Source organism: Artemia sp. Qi Xiang Cuo, chromosome 15 (genome assembly GCF_049724085.1).
Source record: "Artemia sp. Qi Xiang Cuo chromosome 15, ASM4972408v1, whole genome shotgun sequence".
Taxonomy (NCBI): domain Eukaryota; kingdom Metazoa; phylum Arthropoda; class Branchiopoda; order Anostraca; family Artemiidae; genus Artemia; species Artemia sp. Qi Xiang Cuo.
In genome coordinates, this window is record NC_142808.1 from 30,001,382 (window position 1) to 30,017,655 (window position 16,274).

At 33.9% G+C, this 16,274-nt stretch overlaps 1 protein-coding gene across 1 annotated transcript in view; it reads right to left on the reverse strand.

Annotated features, from left to right (window-relative positions):
* The window catches only part of LOC148943534 (lysosomal thioesterase PPT2 homolog), a 43,867-nt gene extending 27,867 nt beyond the window's left edge, over nucleotides 1-16,000 (reverse strand). The window contains exon 1 of the mRNA XM_089101877.1: nucleotides 15,864-16,000. Within this exon, the coding sequence (XP_088958003.1) occupies nucleotides 15,864-15,995 (132 nt within the window). The 5' untranslated portion in view covers nucleotides 15,996-16,000. The remainder of the gene's footprint in view (nucleotides 1-15,863) is intronic.
* Between the last annotated feature and the right edge of the window lie 274 nt (nucleotides 16,001-16,274).

The following is a 16,274-nucleotide window of genomic DNA, read 5'->3' on the forward strand; positions in this document are numbered from 1 at the left end:
TAAAGCATCATCAAATATTGTCCAAAATGGTGATATTAAAAGATTTATTAGGCTAATTGTCAATTTATTAAATTTGATTGTTTTTAATAAATGCCTCTTGAATATTTAACTAGGAAACAATTGATTTATAATAATTTAGGTGTAAGTCTAGGGTTGTTCCACTACATAAGGAAACATGTTAAGAAAACAATTTTTACTTAATATGCAGAATAATCCTAGTTAACATATTTTGCTGGGGGAGAACCTTTATCTTCACTTCTTTCACGGTTGTACAATTTTTTAACACAATTCTGAAAAACAAACATGGATTTGACTGCATTTATCCATTTTCAAATCATCTATATATGAAAGTTAAACACCATTATTGCCATCTACCAAAAACATATTAATAGCCAAATACTTATAAATTAGGTTAGGTTGGATTAGTTAGATGGCACTTGGGTGTTTGCTTATAAACAATTATCAAGACTTAGAGAACAGACATAAATATTGAAAAATGTGAAAGAAAAATTGGAAATACAATAAAAGAAGTGACAATAAAGATTCTCCCCCTGCAAAAAAAAGTTAACTAGGATTATTCTGCATTTCATGAAGTAAGAATTGTTTTCTTAACATATTTCCTTATGTAGTGGACCAACCCTAGACTTACACCACAATTTGTTACTTTATAACCACTTTTCTTAACCCACTTGTTGTACTGAAAATAACAAATTAGGTGTCACTTTAAAGGGCTTTAAATTGGACTTGCAGGGGAAACAATTAGGATAAAGGTACCAAAGACGTGACCATGCAATTTTGGAACACTGTCAAAACTTTCCTTCAAAACATTATATTTCGACAAGTGACAGGTGGACATTATATCCAATACACCCAGATAAGAAAAGAATATTCAATTCAATCAATTTCCTGTTTTCAACACAAAATGAGCTCCTGCCAATTTTTAGCTATGTAATGTTTAAACTGTCATTACTTGGTTATTTTTTTTTTTTTTGCAAAAAAAAATGTTGGGATCAGCACCAATGCATTAAGATACATCTGATCTCCTCTAAAATGTAGCCAAATTGGCTTTTTCTTGATATTAATTAAAAAAAATTTCTGAAAAATGATTTTTTCAGAGAAAAGTAAAGGCTATTTTAAACTTAACCTCAGGAGATACAAATACCTTTTAAAATTCAAACTCAAAACAACCAGAACTTACTATTAAAGAATAAATGTAACCCAAGACGAACATAAATTAAATAAACAATCATAGCAAAAACATACAACAAGTAATAATATAAATGAATAAATAGATCTTAAAGCAAGTATTGCTTGGATTGAATATGAAAATCTAGCTTAAAACGAAAACAAATATTTTGCTATTAAAGTATAAATGAAACTTAAAACAAACAGAAATTAAATAAACAATCAATGCGAACAAAACATACAATATATATTAATATAAATGGATAAATAAATCTTAAAACGAGTGAGACTTAAATTGAATATGCAAATCAAGTTTGAATCGAATAAAAACAACTACAAACAAGAGTTTGGGTATCGTCTCACTGCAGAAGCCTAACACCTACTGCGTCATTGGCGCTTTACTGAAAACAATTCTTTGAAGTATTTTGACTTTTGTAACTTTAAGAAATCAAAAATTAATTAAGATTTTAGGGAATAAATATCAGCATATGTATATTAAATTGACAATGCACATTTTTTTTCAATAAACTCATTTGAATTTTTTTTCAGTAAAGTACAAATTATATTCTGGCTTTTAGAAAGCATAGGGGTTTTGAACCCTACTCACATTATTTATGCTCGTTACTCTAATATTTATTTCAATTTTTGTTCGTTTTGGCTTTCATTTATTTATTGATACTGATTTGGGGTAGTTGTATGCTTGGTAGATTATATGATAGTCCAGACGCCAGGTGTTGAAAATGTGAACCATACCACGACGGAATGGGGCTGCTACAAGCATTATCCTACCCTCAACCCCCTAAGTTGACCACGCGGATTCAAAAATACCAATGGCTCTTTCTTGCGAGTGGTGGACCACTCCGAAACTTGACATTTTATTATATTTTGGTGTTTCATGCAAGAAAATACATGTTCCACAAAGTTTGAGGTGCAGTTTTCCGCTCAAATAGAAATGCCTAGAAGCTATAGAATGTTTTCATAACAAACTAACACGATTAGTTAAAAAAATGGCACAGTTAAAAAAAAATGGCAAAACTTTATGAGTCTTGAACAGTCTTGGAAAGTATAAACAAAATCAAATTGAATATTAGATATATAATGATATTAATTGTTGAAAGATCAATCACTTCAAGTTTTTTTTCAGTGTAATTTTTATTTTCATTTTCAATGCTGTAAGAACTGGAAAATAATAAATTTGTAATATACGAGTAATTCGTTCTCAGTGAAGAACCAATGACGCAGAAGGCTTTAGGTTTTTTACAGTTAAAGAAGAGGGCAATATCCAAATTTTGTTTGTAGCGAAACTTTATTTGTCTTGACCAATCTTGAAAAGAACTAATAAATTAAACTCAATATTTGATGCATAATGATATTAATTGCTAAAAGCTCATCAGTTGAAAATTTTACTGTAATTTTAATATTTTTTTTCAATATTAAGTACAAAAGAAAACATTTGTAATATAATTCGTTTTCAGTAAAGCGCCAATGACGTAGTAGGTTTTAGGCTTCTGCAGTGAGATGATACCCAAACCCTTGATTGGAGTGATTTTTATTCGATTAAACTGGATTTCCACATTCAATTTAAGTTTCACTCGTTTTAAGATTTATTTATTCATTTACATTAATATATATTGTATGTTTTGTTTGCATTGATTTTTTATTTAATTTCTGTTTGTTTTAAGTTTCATTCATACTTCAATAGTAAAATATTTGTTTTTGTTTTAAGCTAGATTTTCATGTTCAATCTAAGCATTACTCGCTTCAAGATCTATTTATTCATTTATATTATTACTTGTTGTATGTTTTTTGCTATAATTGTTTATTTAATTTCTGTTCGTTTTGGGTTTCATTTATTCTTTAATAGTAATTTCTGGTCGTTTTGAGTTTGAATTTTAAAAGGTATTTGTATATTCTGAGCTTAAGTTTAAAATGGCCTTTACTTTTATTTGAAAAACTTATTTTTAGGAAATTTTTTTTTAATTAATTTTTGTTCGTTTTTGATTGCAAAAAGTTTCAAGTTTTTTTTTGGCATCTCAAAAGTTTGATTGGATGTGTTTGGGGAAATGATAAGCGTAGGGGGGGGGGGGGGCTAGCTGCCCTCCAATCACTTTCGACTATTAAAAAGGGCACTGGCCCTTTAATTTCTAATCGAATGAGCATGTTTCAAGTTTCTACAACGCCTTTTATAAAAACCTTATATGCCCCCAGGGCATAACTTAAAACCCTTGCCCTGAGGGTTGTGGGGGACTGTCCTCCTCAAAAATATATTTTCAATCTGAAAATCAACTACGCTGAAAAAAAATGGCTATCACAAAATTTTGATGGGGTGTGATTAGGTGAATAATGGGCATAGGGAGGGGGGGGGCTAGCTGCCCTCCAATCACTTTCGACTATTAAAAAGGGCACTGGCCCTTTAATTTCTAATCGAATGAGCATGTTTTGAAGTTTCTACAACGCCTTCTATAAAAACCTTATATGCCCCCAGGGCATAACTTAAAACCTTTGCCCTGAGGGTTGTGGGGGACTGTCCTCCTCAAAAATTAATTTTCAATCTGGAAATCAACTACACTGAACAAAAATGGCTATCTCAAAATTTTGATTGGATGTGTTGGGGGAATTTTTTGGTGTAGGGAGGGGGGGGGCTAGTTGCCCTCCAATCACTTTTGACTATTAAAAAGGGCACTATCCCTTTGAATTTCCCGTCAAATGAGCCTTTTTTGAAGTTTCTACAACAACGCCTTTTATAAAACCTTATATGCCCCCAGGGCATATCTTAAAACCCTTGCCCTGAAGGTTTTGGGTGAGTGCTCTCCTCAAAAACATATTTTCTATCTGGAAATCAACTATGCTGAACAAAATGACTATCTCAGAATTTTGATTGGATGTGTTTGAGGAAATGATGGGCGTGGGGGGGGGGACTAGTTGTACTCCAATCACTTTTGATTATTAAAAAGGGCACTAGCCCTTTAATTTCCAATCAAATGAGCCTGTTTTGAAGTTTGTACAACAACACCTATAAAAACCTCATATGCCCCCAGGGCATAACTTAAAATCCTTTCACTGAGGGTTGTGGGGGAATTTCCTCCTCAAAAATACATTTTCTATCTGGAAATCAACTACACTGAACAAAATGGCTATCTGAAAATTTTGATTGGATGTGTTTGGGGAAATGATGGGCGTGGGGGTGGGCGGAAGGGGGCTAGTTACACTCCAATCACTTTCAACTATTAAAAAGGGCACTAGCCCTTTAATTTCCAGTCAAATGAGCATGTTTTGAAGTTTCTACAACAATGCCTTCTATAAAAAAAAACCTTATATGTCCCCAGGGCATAACTTAAAACCCTTGCCCTGAGGGTTGTGGGGGAGTATCCTCCTCAAAAATATATTTTCTATCTGGGAATCAACTATGCTGAACAAATTGGCTATCTCAAAATTTTGATTGGATGTGTTTGGGGGAATGATGGATGTGGGGGGGCTAGTTGCCCTCCAATCATTTTGGACTATTAAAAAGGGCAATAGCCCTTTAATTTCCAATCGAATGAGTCTGTTTTGAAGTTTCTACAACAATGCCTTCTATAAAAACCTTATATGCCCCCGGGGCATAACTTAAAACCCTTACCCTGAGGGTTGTGGGGGAGTGTCTACCTCAAAAATATATTTTCTATTTGGAAATCAACTATGCTGAACAAAATGGCTATCTGAAAATTTTGATTGGATGTGTTTGGGGAAATGATGGGCGGGGGGGGGGAGGGGGGCTAGTTACGCTCCAATCACTTTCGACTATTAAAAAGGACACAACGCCTTATGACAACGCCTTCTATAAAAACCTTATATGCCCCAAGGGCATAACTTAAAACCCTTGCCCTGAGGAATGTGGGGTGGTATCTTCCTCAAAAACATATTTTTTATTTATATAGCAACTACGTTGAACAAAAGCGCTTTCTCACAATTTTTATTAGACATGTTTGGGGAAATAATGGGTATGGGGGGGGAGGGGGCTAGTTGCCTTACAATCAATATTAACTACTAAAAAGTACACAAGCCCTTTAATTTCCAATCGAATGAGCCTGTTTTGAAGTTTCTACAACAACGCCTTCTATAAAAACCCTATATGCCCCCAGGGCATAACTTAAAACCTGTGCCCTGTTTGGGGGAATGATGGGCGTGGGGGAGGCTAGTTGCCCTCCAATCATTTTTGACTATTAAAAAGGGCACTAGAACTCCTGATTTCCAATCGAATGAGCCCCCTTTGAAGCTTCTACGACAACCCCTTCCATATGAAGTGCCTCTAGGAAAAAAAAAAAAAAAAAATAATAATAAAACATTGGAGCCATATGGCCTTTACTATAGGCAATGCTACTGCATTGCCTCTGACAATTAAGTTAAAATGGCAGCTAATATTATATTCACGAAACTATTTTCCAAGTGTCGAAAATTCTTGTCTGATGTAGTGGAATACTAGAAGGACTAAAAATTCTTCTTCAGCTGAATTCAAATGTAAACATTGACTTCTATTATGAGACTTATTTCTTTTAAGAATGTCTTGTAGTAACCTTGTCAAAATTTTTGACAGACAGCAACAGGCCCTGTCAAAATAAAAGTGACCCTGTCAAAACTTCACTGAACACATAAAACAGATGAGAAACAATTGGTGTCAAAATTCAAGATTGGTGTCAAAGTCCTCTGACAAAAAAACATAGTTGTCAAATTTACAAGTACTTTCTCAACAACAAGAGATTTTGATGATTATTATTTGTAATAATATTTCACATGAAAAAAAACATTTAAAAAAGTTTCTTTTTTAATTGTAGTTTTACTGATTTCATTCTAGGTGCTAGATTTTTCCATCATCTGAGGAACTGCCGCTTGGCCTCATACTATGTTCATATTTTGAAGCATTTGACTTGTTTGATCACAACACCCTAATTCATTTATCACTGAACAAATTTGAAGTAGACCCTCTCTTAGTAAATTTTATATGTTTCCTTTCAAATAGATCCCAAGCTTTAAAATTACAGAGTATTCTCTCTGAACCCTCTCTAATTAGCATGGAATTCCTTGAAGAACCTTCTTAGGACCACTCTTATATTTTGTATTAATTAATGAAATTGGTAAGATTCCCTCAAAGGTGTTAATATATAGATGATCTGCTGATCCTTGAAGTATGTCATAGAACTATCAAAAATGACCTAATCGAAATCCTACCCATGTTTTGGACAAAGCTAAGAATTTACATATGAAAGTAAATTCCACCAAGTCAAATAAATGACCATAAACTTCTTAAAATTCTTGAAATCCATTCCTGTTTTCTTATACCTTATCCTATCCAAAATGCTAATGAAACATGTTAAAATCCTTGGTCACAAACTTCTAATAAACTTAAGTAGAACATGCATATTTCAAGAATTCTAGACTTTTCAGACAAAGGATAGTCACAACTAAATTTTTTAAAAGTAGATTAAAATGGTAGATTGACTTGACATGGCCAAATGTTGATAACACTTTCACTGTGAACAACAAAGAAATCTTTGCTGGGCCATTAAAGCTGAGTGCAAGTGGGCCAATCCAGACAGTATTTATAGAGATCTATATCACACTATTATATTATAGAGACCTAGGTCACACAATTACACTATCCAATTTCATCCCTTTACTTGAGGCAATTTTTTGCTTCCACTATCTGAATAGTATTTTATACTTTTACACATTGAAAAAAGTTGAAGAGAAACAAAGTAAAAAGAATATGTTGATATGTTGAATTGGGTTCTGACTTGCATCAAAAACAGGTAACTTTTTTGTTCTGTTGACTTTGTTGGTGAAAACTCTCTAATGTCAGAAAATTGGAGTTTTATACCCTTTTCTGATGAAACTTCAAAATTTAATCAAACAGTTAGATTTGTAGATGTTTTTCCTACATACTGAAACCCTTTTTAAACCAAAAGTCTTTAAATTAAGCCTTCCAGAGTAGAAAAAGGTGTTTTTTTTTACAAGAACTGTCAAATCATTTGTACCTTTACCCTATTGAATTTGGAAAAAACATAGAAAATGGCTTTGAGTAGTGTGTTTGACATGTCTTGTCCTCAGTTGTGGATTCCTATATATATTTACCCATAAAAATAGTAAAATGTGAGGGCCTTAAGGAGAAGAATGGGTATAATTGGGATCCTTAAAATACTCCCCAGAGGATCATTGAGGCTCTGGATTCATTCACCTTCCTGAACCATTTTCTAAGAGATAGATAGGCCCCTCATTTAGAATTTTACCAGGCAAATTTTTCACACTTCATATTATTGACTTACAAATAAAATAAACATACCACTTGATGTCTTTTTTTATGCTCTTTCAAACATAATAATCATTTTTGTTAGAAATGAATTTTACCCCCACCCTTATTTGTACCAATTCAGGGAATATATTTGCACATTATGGGGGATGGGGATAAATTTTATTTCTGATGTAAATGAGAGGTAGGTTTAAACTTTACCCCTACACCCCCCCCCCCTAATTTGCAAATATATACCCTGAATTGGTATATATAGGGGGTGGGGGCAAGGCTGTACCCAGAAAGGGGGTTAGGGGGAATGTTTTTCTGACTTATAAACACATAACAAAAATGGGGTAAAATTCTACTTTAGTTACTTTTGGCTATCTTGGAAAGGAGTTGGGTTAGGAAAATGAAACTTTCAGGGATGGATGTACATGCTAAGGTTTGTCCTGGGAAGGTACTTTGAAGTACCTACCTCCAATCATCCCCCCCCATAGATATAAGGGTAAATTACTGCACGTTACTAGTTATATTTAACTCATATTTCATCCTTTATTACTTTCATAAATATAAATCACTACTTACCTTACACAACTTCTGCTTTTAACCTTGTTCATTAAAATATATTCCAAAATCCTATTTAAATCCTAAGCCATTTAATTTTCAACCCATGCTGACTTTCTTTATGGTATATCAAACCAGGTTTGTTGTGATGTCACACTTGCCTTATCAGACACCCTGCTACCCTTATCAGACACCTGCTACCCTTAACGGTAGCAGGCACATGCCAAACAACTCTGTTGATAAGACCATTTAAAATGTATTAATTAGGGAAAGGATTTCACAAGAGAGATCAGTAAAAATAACCTAATCCTTTTTAGAGGACAAATTATGTCATGGGAAGATGTTTTTGAAATTCCCCTTCCACCCGAACTTAAAATTTTCTAAAATTCTACTTTAGAAGCTTTTAAAATATTTCTTAAGTACTAAAAGATAGAGTACTAAAAACATCAGAATCGACTTCAGAGGACACCTTATATCATGGGAAGAGGTTTTTGAAATCACCCTTCCCCCCAAACTCAAAATTTTCTAAAATTCTACTTTAGAAGCTTTTAAAATAGTTCTAAAGTACTAAAAGATACAGTGCTAAAAACATCAGAATTGTCTTCAGAGGACACATTATATCACGGAACGATGTTTTTGAAATCCCCCTCCCCCCAAACTCAAAATTTTTCAAAATTCTACTTCAGAAGCTTTTAAAATATTTTAAATATTTCTAAAGCGCTACGACATACAGCGCTACAGACATCAGAATCAACTTTAGAGGACAATTTATGTCATGGGAAGATGTTTTTGAAATCTCCCCTCCCCCCAAACTCAAAATTTTCCGAAATTCTACTTTTTAAGCTTTTTAAATATTTCTAAAGCGCTAAGACATAGAGAGCTAAAAACATCAGAATCGACTTCAGAGGACACGTTATATCACGGGTCGAGATTTTTAAAATCCCCCTTCCCCCAATCTCAAATTTTCTAAAATTCTGCTTTAGGAGCATTTTAAATATTTCTAAAGCACTAAGACATAGAGTGCTAAAAACAACAGAATCGACTTCAGAGGACACGTTATATCACGGGAAGAGGTTTTTGAAATCACCCTTCCCCCAAACTCAAAATTTTCTAAAATTCTACTTTAGAAGCTTTTAAAATATTTCTAAAGTACTAAAAGATACAGTTCTAAAAACATCAGAATCGACTTCAGAGGACACATTATATCACGGGAAGATGTTTTTGAAATCCCCCAAACTCAAATTTTTTCAAAATTCTACTTTAGAAGCTTTTAAAATATTTTTAATATTTCTAAAGTGCTACGTTACAGAGTGCTACAGACATCAGAGTCAAAGAAGACAATTTATGTCATGGGAAGATGTTTTTGAAATCTCCCTTCCCCCAAACTCAAAATTTTCCAAAATTCTACTTTACAATCTTTTTAAATATTTCTAAAGCGCTAAGACATAGAGTGCTAAAAACATCAGAATCGACTTCAGAGTACACTTTATATCACGGGACGATGTTTTTAAACTCCCCCTGCCCCCCCAACTCAATATTTTTCAAAATTCTTCTTTAGTAGCTGGTAAAATATTTTAAATATTTCTAAAGCGTTGCGACATAGAGCGCTACAGACATCAGAATCAACTTTAGAAGACAATTTATATGACGGGAAGAGGTTTTTAAAATCCCCCTTCCCCCCAATCTCAAAATTTTCCAAAATTCTGCTTTAGGAGCTTTTTAAATATTTCTAAAGCACTAAGACATAGAGTGCTAAAAACATCAGAATCGACTTCAGAGGAGACGTTATATCACGGGAAGAGGCTTTTAAAATCCCCGTTCTCCCCAAACTCAAAATTTTCTAAAATTCTACTTTAGGACCTTTTTAAATATTTCTAAAGCGCTAAAACATAGAGTGCTACATGAAGAGGTTTTGAAAATCCTCCTTCCCCCCAAACTCAAAATTTTCCAAAATTCTACTTTAGAAGGTTTTTTAAATATTTTTAAAGCGCTAAGACATAGAGCGCTACAAATATCGGAATCGACTTCGGAGGAAAAATTATGTTATGGGAAGATGTTTTTGAAATCCCCCTTCCCCCAAACTCAAAATTTTCCAAAATTCTACTTTAGAAGCTTTTTTCAATAGATCTAAAGCGCTAAGACATAGAGCGCTACAAACATCAGAATCATCTTTAGAGGATAAATTATGTTATGGGAAGATGTTTTTGAAATCCCCCTTCCCCCCAAACTCAAAATTTTCCAAAATTATATTTTAGAAGCTTTTAAAATATTTCTAAAGAACTAATATATATAATGCTAAAAACATCAGAATCGACTTAAGAGGACACGTTATATCACGGGAAGAGGTTTTGAAAATCCCCTTCCCCCCAAACTCAAAATTTTCTAAAATTCTACTTTAGAAGCGTTTTTAAATATGTCTAAATCGCTAAGACAGAGAGCGCTACAACCATCAGAATCAATTTGAGAGGATAAATTATGTTATGAGAAGATACTTTTGAAATCCTCTGTCCCCCCCCAAACTCAAAATTCCCCAAAATTATACTTTCGATGCTTTTTAAATATTTATAAATCACTACGAGATATATTTCTAAATCATCAAACTCGACTTTAGAGACACCGTTATATCACGGGAAGAGGCTTTAAAAATCCCCCTTCCCCCACAAATCAAAATTCTCAAAAATTCTACTTTAGAAACTTTTTTCAATATTTCTAAAGAGCAAAGGCGTGGCGCGCTACAAACATCAGAATCAACTTGAGAGGACAAACTATTTCATGGGAAGATTTTTTTTAAATCCCCCTTCCCCCCAAAATATAAATTTTCAAAAATTCTAATTAAGAAGATTTTAAAATATTTCCATATCAACAGAGTGCTCAACACATCAGACTAAACTTTAGAGGACCCGTTCTATCCCGGAAGGATTTTTTTTAAATCCCCCTTCCCCCCAATCTCAAAATTTTTTAAAATTCTGCTTTAGGAGCTTTTTAAATATTTTTAAAGAACTAAGACAGAGTGCTAAAAACATAAGAATCGACTTCAGAGGACACGTTATCTCACGGGAAGAAGTTTTTGAAATCCCCCTTCCCCCCAAACTCAAAATTTCTGCCAAAGTTAAATTTATGCAACCTGTGACTAAACAAGCGGAATCGTTGGGTCAACCATGTTGGCTCAACACTAGGATATTTGCATCAAGGGTAAATGGGTATTTGGTGGAATAGAGCGAGGAACTGGTAATTCATTCATGGTTTCTGTGCCAGATAGAAGTAGTGCCACATTGTTGGGAATTATCCAAAACCGAATCCTGCCAGGAACAACAATTATCAGCGACTGTTGGAGGGCCTACGATTGCCTGGCTAGCCAGGGCTATCAGCATTTACGCGTCGACCACAGTATAAATTTTGTTGAGCCTGCAACAGGTGCTCACACACAAAACATCGAAAGACGCTGGCGTGACCTTTGAGACAATATATCCAGATATGGCAGAAAAGAAGAAAATATGGAAGGATATCTGGCAGAGCACTGTTTCAAAAAAAAAAATTCAATCTCCTCGAGAATGCACCATTTCTTGAAATATATATTGGAGCTTTATAACCCCAACTAATTTTTTTTTATGGGTATTATTTACTAATTAATGTTTAAAACGTAGTAACAGAAAATTTGGCAATTTACGGTATCTAACCCCATTTGTTCTTAAAGCAATTCAAATGTTTTTGTCCAAATAGTTTAGTGTAGCAACCTTCATTCTTGAAGCTACGAGACGTTATTAAAGTGTAAGTAGGGAGGGGGAGAGAAGGGGCAGAAGTACATATTTGACTTTAGATTATTTGGTACTTGTGCATTATAAATAACCCACCACTATGCACGAAAGAAGTTAATTTTGGTTACTGCTAATGAAATAAAATAAAATATGATTAAAATATAATAGTTTAGAAACAAATTTGGGCTATATATTTGCACATTAGGGGGGGGGGGTAAATCATAGCATATATTAAATACGTAACCTAACCCAGGTACCATTGTCCCGCCCTAAACCCAAAAAAACAACAGTTTAAATATTGTAAACGCAATAAGAAATCACGTCTGGTTTCCTTGTACAGTCTATAGCGGTGGGTTATTTATAATGCACAAGTACCGAATAATCTATATTCGTTTTGATTATTTTTTAATGGAAACCCCTTAACATTTTGAGTTGGGTAACCACATAAAACATATTCAAATAGCTTAATTCTATAATGTTGAAAATTTTTGCTTTTCTTTTTTACATCCGCGATTTAAAATATGTAAAAAATGTTGGAACTTATATAGAAATTTTCTTTTGAGGGTGCAATGGTTAGCTGAAAGGAGATTTGATCGCGGGAGGTGGGGGAGGGCGGGGGCAGTGGTCAGCAACCTGTTCGCGGTGCCCCTGCTTCTACTAATCTAAGCTGACCATTTCGTTGCAACAGGTTGCACCAGAATAATACTCTAAAATCTGGTTGATAAATTGCCTGTCTAACAAATTTGTCTGAGTTTCGTAAAAGGGGGAAACAACCCCTAAAAGTAAAAGATTTTAATAAAACTCATACCATCAAATTTGTGGTACTTGGCAAATACTCGCCGGAAAATACCTCCCCGCGGAAAATGCCCCCCCCCTCACGGGAAATACCCTCACGGAAAATCCCCCTCCCCCCAAAAAAATACCCCCGTGGAAAATAAGGCTTTTCAAATTATCAACCAGATTTTAGAGTATGAAGGGGGAATGGGATGAATGGTAAGGGGGATGTCTAAAACTTTGAATGACCTTTCAAAATTTGTTAGTTATAGCAACGGGAAACAAATTTGGGCTATATATTTGCACATGAGGGGGTGGGGCGTAAATCATAGCATATATTAAATATGTAACCTAACTCATACAAATTTGTTAGACAGGCAATTTATCAACCGAATTTAGAGTATTATTCTGGTGCAACACGTTGCAACGAAATGGTCAGCTTAGATTAGTATAAGCAGGGGCACCGCGACCAGGTTGCTGACCACCGCCCCCGCCCTTTCCCTCCTCCCGCTATCAAATCTCCTTTCAGCTAATCTTTGCACCCTTGCAATAAAATTTCTATAATTTGTCCTCTGAAGTTGATTCCGATGTTTGTAGCGCTCTATGTCTTAGTGCTTTAGAAATATTTAAAAAAGCTTATTAAGTAATATTGGAAAATTTTGAGTTTGGGGGGAAGGGGGATTTTCAAAAACTCTTCCTATGATATGACTTGTCCTCTGAAGTTTATTCTGATTTTTTTAGCGCTCTATCTACTATTGCTTAAGAAACATTTTAAAAGCTTCTAAAGTAGAATTTGGGAGAATTTTGAGTTTGGGGGGAAGGGGGATTTCAAAAATATCTTCCCATAGTATAATTTATCCTCTGAAGTTGATTCTGAGGTTTGTAGGGCTCTATGTCTTAGCACTTTAGAAATATTTAAAAAAGCTTCTAAAGTAAAATTTTTGAAAATTTTGAGTTTGGGGGGACGGGGGATTTTCAAAACCTCTTCCCGGGATGTAACGTGTCCTCTGAAGTTGATTCTGATGTTTTTAGCACTCTATCTATTAGTGCTTTAGAAATAATTTAAAAGCTTTTAAAGTAGAATTTTTGAAAATTTTGAGTTTGGGGGGAAGGGGGATTTCAAAAACATCTTCCCATAACATAATTTATCCTCTAAAGTTGATTCTGATGTTTGTAGCACTCTATGTCTTAGCGCTTTAGAAATATTTGAAAAAGCTTCTAAAGTAGAAATTTGGAAAATTTTGAGTTTGGGGGGACGGGGGATTTTCAAAAACTCTTCCCGTGATATAACGTGTCCTCTGAAGTCGATTCTGATGTTTTAGCACTCTATATATTAGTGCTTTAAAAATATTTTAAAAGCTTCTAAAGTAGAGTTTTTGATAATTTTGAGTTTGGGGGTAAGGGGGATTTCAAAATTATCTTCCCATAGCATAATTTATCCTCTGAAGTTGATTCTGATGTTTGTCGGGCTCTATGTCTTAGCGCTTAAGATATATTTAAAAAAAGCTTCTAAATTAGAATTTTGGAAATTTTTGAGTTTTGGGGGAAGGGGGATTTTAAAAACCTCTTCCCGTAGTGTAATTTTGACTCTGAAGTTGATTCTGATATTTTTAGCACTCTATCTATTAGTGCTTTCGAAATATTTTAAAACCTTCAAAAGTAGAATTTTAGAAAATTTTGAGTTTGGGGGGAAGGGGGATTACAAAAACATCTTCCCATAACATAAATGGTAATATGAAGTTACTTCTTTTGATTCTCTTAATATATGTACTTTCGATTAATACAAATTTAAAAAGGTTCTGAAAGTAGAATTTTGGCAAATTTATAGAGCTGGGGGACGGTGGGTTGTATAATAAACTTAACGAGATATATAGATTTTTATAATGTCGATTCTGATGTTTTTAGCACTCTATGTCTTAGCGCTTTAGAAATATTTAAAAAGCTTCTAAAGTAGAATTTTGGAAAATTTTGAGTTTGGGGGGAAGGGAGATTTCAAAAACATCTTCCCATGAAATAAATTGTCCTCTGAAGTTGATTCTGATGTCTTTAGCGCTCCATTTCATAGCGCTTTAGAAATATTTAAAATATTTTAAAAGCTTCTAAAGAAGAATTTTGAAAAATTTTGAGTTTGGGGGAGGGGGATTTCAAAAACATCTTCCCGTGATATAATGTGTCCTCTGAAGTCGATTCTGATGTTTTTAGCACTGTATCTTTTAGTACTTTAGAAATATTTTAAAAGCTTCTAAAGTAGAATTTTAGAAAATGTTGAGTTTGGGGGGACGGGTGATTTCAAAAGCCTCTTCCCGTGATATAAGGTGTCCTCTTAAGTAGATTCTGATGTTTTTAGTACTCTATCTTTTAGTACTTAATAAATATTTTAATACTTCTAAAGTAGAATTTTAGAAAATTTTGAGTTCGGGTGGAAGGGGAATTTCAAAAACATCTTCCCATGACATAATTTGTCCTCTAAAAAGGATTAGGTTATTTTTACTGATCTCTCTTGTGAAATCCTTTCCCTAATTAATACAGTTTAAATGGTCTTATCAACAGAGTTGTTTGGCATGTGCCTGCTACCCTTAAGGGTAAGAGTGTCTGATAAGGCAAGTGTGACATCACAACAAACCTGGTTTCATATACCATAAAGAAAGTCAGCATGGGTTGAAAATTAAATGGCTTAGGATTTAAATAGGATTTTGGAATATATTTTAATGAACAAGGTTAAAAGCAGAATTTGTTTAATGTAAGCAGTGATTCATATTTATGATAGTAATATAGGCCTAGGATGAAATATGATTTAAAAACAACTAGTAATGTGCAGTAATTTACCATTATATAGAGGGGGGGATGAGTGGAGGTGGGTACTTCAAAGTACCGTCCCGGGACAAACCTTAGCATGTACATCCATCCCTGAAAGTTTCATTTTCCTAACCCAACTCCTTTCCAAGATAGCCAAAAGTAACTAAAGTAGAATTTTACCAAAACAATTATTATAGCCTATTTGGAAAGAGCATAAAAAAATGCATCAAGTGGTACATTTACTTTATTCATAAGTCAATAATATGAACTGCAAAAATTTATCTTTCACCAAAGGTAGATGCTTTAAAAGGCATTCTTGGCCATAGGCTAGGTTAGTTTAGGCCCTGTATTGTTCCTGAGTTTAATTTTCCTAATTCAACTGATTTCCAAGATTTCAAAAGGCCCCTCAACTGAATTCTATCCAAGTTTAACCAAAAATATACTTTAAAATATATCAAAATGTTAGGACTGTGACCTAGGTCTAGCCCAGGCTTAGGCTATATAAAAATAGTGATCCGAAGTACATTCACAATCCAGCCTTTGAGTGATAATAGACTTTCAGGGTTGTCAAGAAGGCCATGTATTAAAACAATACTCCTTTGTTGTCCAGATAAATGCGATAAAAAAGTAAGGATAAGAAAGAAAATTATCAACATTCAGATTTTCCGCGTTATTAAAGTTTAAATTGATCAACAGTCGGTGTTGCCAAATCTTAGAATGAATCCCGCTTTTCTAGCACCATAGAAGCACCATATAATCAATTACGAAAAATTATTTTGGCACAACAATAGATTCTGTTAGTTTTTATTTCTTTCACTGACAAAAATGCTAGAACAAACTGAAACGCAAGCAAGTTTGTAACTTTTCTCCCTCCCTTAGAAACCAATTTAAAGCGTTGTTTTCTCATGTGATGATTAATTTGAAATTCGTCAAGA